At 33.2% G+C, this 10,278-nt stretch overlaps 1 protein-coding gene across 1 annotated transcript; it reads right to left on the bottom strand.

Annotated features, from left to right (window-relative positions):
• Positions 1-7,513: 7,513 nt before the first annotated feature.
• Positions 7,514-9,961, bottom strand: LOC132735866 (uncharacterized). The gene is made up of 2 exons (XM_060722880.1): positions 9,402-9,961; positions 7,514-7,985 (listed from the first exon to the last, which is right to left on the bottom strand). Exons 1-2 carry the CDS (start codon positions 9,959-9,961, stop codon positions 7,514-7,516), a joined length of 1,032 nt encoding a protein of 343 aa, XP_060578863.1.
• Between the last annotated feature and the right edge of the window lie 317 nt (positions 9,962-10,278).

The raw sequence follows: 10,278 nt of genomic DNA, 5'->3' as shown, positions 1-10,278 counted from the left end.
CTGCTTTTGTGTTAATTAATTATTGTTCAATAATCTTCAAAGGACTGATCTGATAGATATTTCCCTACAGGTGCGTTTCAAATAATCATTACAACCCCGACGAATGGAATAAAAACGCTTTACTTTAATCAAATTGCATCGTTCATGTACGCATAGAATAGGAAAATGTAAAGACAATGTAGTTATATATTGCCGAAAAGAAACACCAGAAATTTGATTGAAAACACATATCAACTGTTGTTTGTGTTTGTTTTAATGAGGAAAAAATACCTTTAATAGAAAAAAATCTATTTTTGTTGATGATATAATTGGAATTTTAAATGATATCTATCTCATGCTGCACAAATTCCATTTATTGTGCATTCATTTTTGCATTATATTCTTAATATTAAGCTATGATGCAAAATTCAAGCTACAAACTTTTGAAGCAAAGCTGCATATACATTATATTATATCTATATATGGCGACAAATTAAACAGGTACATAGTTCAATAATACTGGTAAAATATTAAACATTTTGCAATTAATTCAAAAAGGGAATGGTTAAATTAGATATTGGCATTTCCACCTGTATTATGATGCAGTTAAATTAATTATTAATTCAGTCGCACACATTTTATAGATCTCCTGGTGCGTGCACATCGGTGATTAAAACATTTTTGATATCAGTTCCAATTCATTTTAAATTGATTTTAAAACGTTCATGTCATTTTTTTGAAACGTTAATTACAAAACATAATAATAAATATATCCACGTAATTAAGTCCAGTGTACATTCTGAAGTTTTCATATCAATTTTTATTTTTTATAAAAAAAATATTTTGATTAAAAGTTAATGTTACGTATCTAGAACATTCTTATGTGTAAAAAACCGTTCTTTATCCCAAAACAATTATACATTTTTATACAATATACATTTTTATACCTTTTCCTTTGCTTGCATTAAAGTAATTGTAGAAGTGAATTGTTTTTATGACTCCTCTATGTTTTCAAATGATCGCTTCTACCACTGAGAAGATAACAGTGGATTTTGAGAAAAGCTTTTCTTGGTTCGGAAAAAAATTACCTAGTCTAGATAAAAAATGACCAGACGGGTTTATGCTTATCCTGCTTTGAATTTGCATTACTCTGGGCTCTCAAGACTCTTTGCGTGTGCGTTAAAATGGAGCATCAAAGCTTTGCAATAAGCGCCTCTGCAACAGCAATAAAAATAACACAATAATAAGGATATCGGTCCCTAGTATAACAATGCATCATGAGAAACATTCCTATTAACATCATTTGGCATAATAATGTGGTGATTATAAATACATTACGTATTCTTGTATCAAAACAATAATTCATTAATGATGAGTTAAAATTGCTCGGATTTGTTCTTTCATCATATCAATTTATCAAGTGTTGTATTTTTTATTTCATGCCACCGCAATGGTATATAGCGATTCAACTTTGTATGTGCGTACGTGCTTGCGTCAGTGTTATAGATTATATAGTGAACTTAAAATATAAATTTCTTGTTAAAAACTACTTGTCCAATTTAAACCAGAAATGGCGGGATTCTTTCTTTGATGAAGGGCTTCCAATTTGTTCAAATTCCATGCAGAAATCCGGTTGACATGGCAACCAAAAAAAATATAACGAAATTAAAAAAAAAGTCTTCTACAGACCCATTAACATATATTTTGGGCTGATACTCACTTCCATATTTTAAAAGGATTCAGATCTTCTATAATGCAGTTTTCAAATCTTAAAAGAAAACCAACAAGTAAACGCGTCAAAAATAATATTTTAATCACATTGAAGTTTCAAACATCGAAAAGGGTTTTAAAGATCATTTGGTCAGATGTATAAAATATCACAATAAAATGGCAAGTGGTCAAATTGGAAAACATCGATTAATGTGTTAGAAGTAAATGATGTTGCAATTTATCAAGTATTAAATCAATGTGATATTAGCAATATATGAATTGTTCTCATCTGTTAGTCAAGGCAAATTAGACCAGTCATATGAAACTCGGAAAATCATATAACAGGTAGAATTGCTCAATACTTTCTAAAATTTATATTCTTTTTATCTGTTAGAAGTCCTTATATCTCATAATCGTTATGTTGCCTATAGTTTATTCGTGTAGTCTTTAATGTTATGTTTACTTGAGTCCGTTCTTGTTTATTTTCTGTTTAAGTTTTTATTTAATGTAAACTGTCCTGTTTGCGTGGTGGTGTAATATTTTGTTGTATGTAAAGACTATTTAGTTATATATTGTAGTTATATCTGTTACCGGTCGTCGTTTTCTGTAACGTTGTGCCTTGTTTTTACTGTATCGTTGGTGTCCTTGTTATCTATCCGTCATAGTCACTGTTCAAGTGGTGTAACGGGGTATCGAACTTACGGCCACTTTATTTGTACCTGTTTTCTGTCCTTTCCGTTTTTTGTCTCGTTGCTTTATTATTGTCTTTTCAGTTTTTGGATGTCTAATTATGTTTTCATTGTCTGTTCCGTTTTAAATTCTGTTCTATTCTTGTTGTATGCTTACAATTCTCTGTTATCTGTTAATTGTTTGTGTTTTCCGTTCTGTATTATTTAGTGCCGTGAGTAGTGCTCCGTTAGTTCTGTTGGTGTATGTTCCGTTAAGTCATTTGCTCCGTAATGTTTTCCTTTAGCACTTCTGTTTTCGGCTGTCGTTTCCTGCTTCCTATAATAGTCTTAGCTTTTATTGTCTGTTCTCTTGTGTCTTCTCTTTTCTGTTTCGTTAACGTCCGTGTGACTTGTTTCTTCCTTTGAGTCTTTTGTCGACTGTTCTGTGTCTTGTAGAATGGTCCCTTATGTACTTGTTGTTATCTGCCCGGTGATGTTCCTTTCTGTATGCCTATTGCTGTCTTTTCTGATGTATCTTTTCCGTAAGGTCTTCTGCATTGTTTTCTGGTTAAGTCTGTATCCGTTTGTGTTAACCGTATGTTCGTATGTTTGTCAGTCCCGTAGTCATAGTAGAGTAGCGGGGGAATCGAACTCATGACCCCTTGATTGTAGACAGACAGTGTTAAAGGTCATACAAACCACGGTGATATGCTTTTTTGAGGGTTCTTATGGCAATTTATTCCACGGAGATAGCCTTAAAGAATGCTGAAAATCTTACACAACCCACGGTGATAGGCCTTTTACGTGGTAATTATCGCAAAAAAAGACGGTAATAGCCTCAATGAAGGCAGTATAGTTTACACAACCAACGGCAGTATGCCATTTTGAGTGTTTTCTTTTAGCTAAACCCTACTGTAATAGCCTCAAGGAATGCAGTTAAGCTCACACAGCCCACGGTGATAGGCCTTTTAGAGGGTTGTTATCGCAAACAAACACGGTAATAGCCTCAAAGAAGGCAGTAAAGTTTACACAACCAAAGGTAGTATGCCTTTTTGAGTGTTTTCTTTAAGCTAAACCCAAATGTGATAGCCTCAATGAATGCAGTAAAGCTCACAAAACCCACGGTGATAAGCCTTTTAAATGTGTTTTTTTTTTCGCAATTATACACACGGTGATAACCTCATGGAATGCGGTAGTGCACACGAAACCCACGGTGATAGGCCTTCTTGAGGATATTGATACAAAAACAACCAACGGTGACAGCCTCAAGGCATACAAAAAGTTAAATGAATGCACGCGATAGGCCTTTTGGAGTGCTGTCATTGCAATAACACCCACGGTGATAGCATTATGGATTGCAATAAAGCTCACAAAATTCACGGTTATGTGCCTTTTAGAGGGTTCTTATCATAAAATACCACGGTAATAGCTTCATGGAATGCAGTAAAGATCACGCAACCCACGGTTATAGAGTGTGCTTATCGGAATAAATTATTCCTCAAGAATAAAATAAAGCTCACATTACCACGATGAAAGGACTTTTAGAGGGTTCTTTTCGAAAGAAATCCCACGGTGGTAGCCTCAGGGAATGCATTAAACCTCAGTCAATCTATGTTGACAGGACTTTTTTTAGGGTTTTCATCGCGATTAAACCTCTGGTAATAGCCTGAAGGAATGCAGGAAAGCTCACACTACCCAGTATCCACGATGATAGGTTTTTAAGAGCGTTATTTATGCAATAACACTAACGTGATAGCATCATGGAATGCAGTAAAGCTGACACAACTCACGGTGATAAGACTTTTACATGGTTCTTTTTGCAATAAAACCCACGGTGATAGCTTGATGTAATGCAGTAAAGCTCATACAACCAAAGGTGATAGGACTTTTAGAAGTTTCTTATCGCAATCAAACCCAGGGTGATAGCTTTAAGGAATTCAGCACATCTTACACGACCCACGGTGAAAGACCTTCTAGGGATATATTATCGCAATAAAACCCACGGTGAAAACGACAAGGAATGCAGTAAAGCTCTAACAACCAACGGTCATAGCCCTTTAAGAGGGTTCTTATCGCAATAAAACCTCTTTTTATAGCCTCATGGAATGCATTAAATCTCACAAAACCCACGGTGATAGGCTTTTGAGGGGGTTATTATAGGAAAAATCCACATTGATAGTTTCAAGAAATGCATTAAACCTAAGACAACCCGCTTCAAAAGAAAGTCGACAAACCCAAGAAGGTTGAAGACAACCTGAATACGAAACAATCTCATGTTTGCAGTATTTTGTGACATATATGACGTCATTCAGTGAAGCACTTGTTAAAAAAAACTTGCAGAAGTTTATAGAAGCACTGCGTGCCAGAGATGATCACCAAATAATTGCGAAAATAACTAATACGGTCAACCAAAATAGATAACGGACAGGGACCGCCAAATTCATACCAAATACAATATAAGATATCAGCATCAGAAAACCTGAATACCAAATAAAGGCAGGCCAAAAATGAATTCAGACTACTTAAAAGAAATAAGAACTAGAAAATTTTAACACGAAATAAAGGATAAAAATAGATTCAGAATACTAAAAAATAACCAGAAATGCTGAACACCAATTTATTGCTAAAAATAAATCTTGTCTAGCAAAAAGGTATCAAAGACATGAAATGTGAACAAAAAAATGAATTCTGACTACAGCTAATAGATACCAAAGCTAGGACACCTGAACATCAAATAAAAACCAAAAATGAAAGCCTGAAAATATGAAAACCAAGTTAAACCAAGAACAAAATAATAAGTTCTAACTACGACAAAGATATTGGAACCAACATAATTATTTGACTATTGAATAAGAACCAGAACCAATAATTTTATGGAGAATTTGACATTTCTTCCAATTCATTATACATGATGCAAATGTATAAAAATATTTAAATAAATACAGGACACTTTATATAAATAGACTATAGTGATATTTGCATGTCATTAAAGTATGCATCTATTTTAGGATGTCTGTTTTTGTTAAATATGTATGTTCATGAAAACATACAAAATCACCTAACTTGGTAAAACTGATGTTTGAAATTTTTTTTTCTTAACCTGCAAATGGTAGCTGAATCTATCCTTGCCACCATTGCAGACCAAGATCATACATGTCGTCTGATTGCGGTCTGTACTGTTTGCTTTTCAGCCAGTTCTTTATTTGTAAATTTTTTTTAAAATTATTATTTTTGTTCATATTGAAAGATAAACAAGTTTATTAAAGATATTTAGCGTAACATAGGCGGAAGATGGTGACACTTGCTCAAAGTCATTCCTAGCCTGTGAAATAGAATTAATTTAAAAAGTATTTTTGTAAGAAAATATTTATTTCATCTAATTAAAAACAAACATATTTTTGTTTAATTCCCCAATGTCACTGAACTTCGTCTTTTATACTAATATTTTTCACTAATTATAACTGGACGCTTTTTAATGTCCACATGTTTCCCTTATTATAACTGGACGCTTTTTAATGTCAACATATTTCACTTATTATAACTAGACGCTTTTTAATGTCAACATATTTCACTTATTATAACTGGACGCTTTTTAATGTCAACATATTTGTATGAACAAGGTGTTAATGATGTAACTTTTAATTATGATATATTAAATTATTACCTAATTGTTAATGTTTTATGATATATTAAATTATTACCTAGTTGTTTATGTTTTCCATTGAGTTTATATTATATTTTAAATGACATTCATTATCTGTAGCAGATTTACAGAAACCCACACGACCCACCACGACGTTAGTTAACGTAAGCCTTTGACAAGTCCAAACGACTTGGCAATACCATAACATTGTCATGATGTACCAGGGTTCTTGATGAGGAAAGGCTTGTTAGTGAAGTAATATAAATATAAAATGTCTCCGTTATTTCAATTTTGTACGTTAACAGAATGACATATTCTGAAACAAACAATCAAGGTGCCATTTAAAGCAACGGTAAGCAATGATTTCGTTCATCTCAATTAAGTATTAACCAAATAAACTTTTAAATAAATATTCATTAACTTAAATAACGAAAGTTACAATATACAATATTTTGTTTCATACTAACTAATGATACTAAGCTTTTAACAGTGAAATAAATCATGTCATTCACTGCATAACATTCACATTGTGAGTAATATAGCATTGTCATGCTTTTGTGAAAATTAATATGATTGTAAGTGTAATATTTGTACTTTGTTCATTATGATTAGAAGCAATGTAATTGTTAAAAGTGATATATTTAGTATATTACTTCTAAATTATCATAAACAATGTTCAAAATTGCTAGAAACATCGTTAAAAAAAATAAATTTTAATGTTAATCGGTTTTCCCAAGAAAACCGGAATAACAAGTAGGCACAAACTATTGCTTTCGATATCTCATGTTTTGTTTCAGAAAACATTTCCTTGCAAATGGTAATTTACCCTATTTACATAAAAAACGATACTCAAACATATAAAGAGTAAGAGTAAAAATGGAAAGGATGAACCCTCGCAAGCAACAACAAGAACAATACATGAATATTGCACTCAGACTAAGTTTGATTGAAGGTAGAACAGCTTAAAAATACGTTATCAATCATTATATTTGAGAACTGTCTGTCCCATAGCAATCTTTCTTTTACTTTTTTCATTTATGAATGGTATTATAGAGAAAATACTGAAACTAAACAAATCGCAATAAGCAATATTTTATTTCACGTTCTTGATATATACATTAGAAAGCAAAGGGTACAAACGGTTTCCTTGCCTCACCATGTTAACAACTTTAAGTCTTTCACTGTGCAATTCCTGATTCAACTGCTATGGATTTCAAATAATTGGTAATTTTACCTCTTGTTGAGTTGATTTATTTCGACCAAAGAATATTTTTACCAATTATATTGGTGGAATAATATTTCATGGCAGTAAAATATGCTAATTATGACTTAAAAGCTAAACTGTGTTAAAATTAAAAAAGACTTCAACATATGATCTATTAATTATAAACGACTAAGAAATGAAATCAATAATTGACTCAGACTTAAAATTTATTTCATTTATGTGCGGAATACTTAGAAAATAGCTGTTTTTTCTCTGTACAGATCAAAATATACAGATCGGTATAAAATGTTAAGTCTCAGTAGACACAAATGTGATATTAGAATTGGTGTGCGTGTTTTTGTGTTCATCCAAGTCATTATGTCTCCGTTCATTCTTAGAACTTTGTTGTCTATTCCTATGTCTTATTATGAGAAATACCACAAAATTCAAGCAGCCACCGAGATTTGTAAATGTCGTTACAATATAGAACAAGACTAGCGGAACTTCCGTGTCAAGTAGCAGCCACAACCCCATTATGGCCAACGGCGTCCATTGAATGAAGAACGCTACAACAAACATGGACATACTTATCGCCGCACGCCTTGATTTGCTGACTGTCTGTCTCGTTACCTTGTTAAAATGTTTCAGGGCTTTCGTCTTCTCTCTGATACGTTTCCACGTGAGACCGTACATTACGCTGTTCATCAGAACAATTATCAGTAAGGGAACTGTGGTAAGGCATACATTAGCGGTGAATCCTCTAACACCGTCGACGAAGCAACTAAAATACAGAAGTATTTACATTTACTTAACATATCATTTGTATACTTTACATGAATGTGTAACTAAAAGGTCAGTGAGCCTCAAATCAGTGAGCCTCAAACAAATAGAATATTTAAGTCAGCGGTCCAAATATAAGGACAGTCTGGGCAGGTGAAAAAATAACTTTTAACCTCGTTGAAAAACATTCCCTTAAGTCGAAGTCAAAGGAATTGACAAGTTTACATTCTCAAAAGTGGTTAACCTTTTTACTAGCAGTTAGATGTAAAATTTAAGTCAAAGGTCGGAGTTTTTCTGAAAAAAAAATCTTTTTTCGTCGAGGACCACTTTAAAGAATTAAAAACTCTCATCTTCTGAAAATGATTTCACATAGAAGAGCCCGGGCTCAAACTGACAACTTTACAATTATTGACCAGGTTCATCTATAGATTCGTTTGACAAAAATGATATTCGACTAATGGGTGTGACTGTGTTTGTGGTCGGAATTGGCTTTCGACACTTCCACGCATCTTAACTTTAGGGAATAGTCTTAAGAATGTCCATATGCTTTTATCATTTATGTTATCAATAACAACCAATCACCCTTTATTCGTTAATATTTTGTTCCAATTTCATACACAAAAACATCGATACTTTGATGTAGTCGCAATGTATACGTCATACTTACTTGAAGGCAATAAAAAGTAAAGTATAAAAAGTCTTAATTTTTGCGTTGGTTTTTATCATATTAAACACATCTATTATAAAGTTTTAAGTGTTAATTTAACATTTCAAAACATATTTCCAGCCTACCAAGGAACATTATAGAAAACAGAAGAGAGTTTTATATAAGCTTTCTACTCAACCCTAGATGCAATTTATAAATTGAAATTTTGTTTGAAAATATGGAAGATGAAATAAGTATCGTTTCAACCAAAGCACGGACAACTTTTTCGCCAAAATTCATATAAATTACTAAATTATCTCTTGCCATAGATAATGTCCTGTCAAGCTGGTTTACGGATAGTCGATGGTTCTACTCGGGTGCCTGTTCTAGCCTGTAACAATGCACACAAAGGTATTCGATGTCTACAGTGTTGGTGCGACTTTAGACCCAGTCAAATAGAGCATGTAGATCAAGATGATAATGATCAATATTGGGTTGTTCCACAAGCACTGTTTCAACATAATACTGTTGTGAAAAATATCACTTCCAAACAAGAGCATTTAAGTTATATCGTTCTTTTATTTCAGGCAATTCAATAAAGGTAAGGTTGAAATCAATTGTGAGGTACATTGCAGAAAAGAGGGGAAAACAGGGCATGTTTGTTTGATTGAATAAGCCTGCCAGATGCATTATGATATACGATATATTCGGATTTTTGGTCAAGTACGTAAAATGTTTTATTGGTTTGATTTTAAAAAAAAAAATACTCACAAAGACCCAGTTGGTCCCAATGTCCCTGTAAACTGTGCTATCGAAGCTCCAACAAAAGGCATCCCGATTATCCATGTAAGAAGTTTCCAGTCGGCTTTCCCAAAGTCAAGATTCTTGTCAAAGTACATCAACATGAATGCATTAAACGCAACAATGTTTACCATCAAGTTTTGACCATTTACGAATACAACATTAACAAAGGCATAAAACTGGCATAATTCCTTTGGTCTCACATGGTCCATGGCAATGACATGATGCAAGTGATCAAGGCTGTGAAATACGTTGAAACTTCCGTCAATGAGTGCCATGTATACAATAAACCGTTCACCTTTACTCCAGCCCTTGAAGAAATCCCTGCATGTCTTTGCTCTGAAGGAAAAAGTAAGTACAATTACCGCACAAACGAAGCTGCAGAGCATGCAAGAAAGCGCGAGACTGTGTAGACTGTAAAAATATCCAGACGCAAGTCCAGTCACTGGTAAGTCATATCCATCTTTCATTTCAGTATTGACTGATAGATTTGTCGTGTTAGATACAGTCGTGTTCGTATTGTTCATCATCTTTTTGCCAACCTGACACACGTTAGGATCCTAGTATGGTTTGTGTGTAAATTGTTGTAGTTATTTAGAAGCGATAGCAATCAAATTGTCCTGCTGTATGCGAGTGTTTCTCGGACAATTCTCAAAATTCTCTTGAACGAATGCCTGTTAGCTTGCTCACTAATAATCAATATACATAAAACGCGATATTTATACCCTCTGATTTTGTTTGAATTATTTTTTTAATTGACTGACCTGATAGATATTTCCCTACAGGTGCGTTACAAATAATCATTACAGCCCTTTGAATAAAAATGCTTTAGTTTTGTCAAATTACA

This window comes from Ruditapes philippinarum, unplaced genomic scaffold, assembly GCF_026571515.1.
Source record: "Ruditapes philippinarum isolate M1 unplaced genomic scaffold, ASM2657151v2 ctg8555_1_1_1_1, whole genome shotgun sequence".
Classification (NCBI taxonomy): domain Eukaryota; kingdom Metazoa; phylum Mollusca; class Bivalvia; order Venerida; family Veneridae; genus Ruditapes; species Ruditapes philippinarum.
This window is presented reverse-complemented; position numbering and strand designations above follow the sequence as displayed.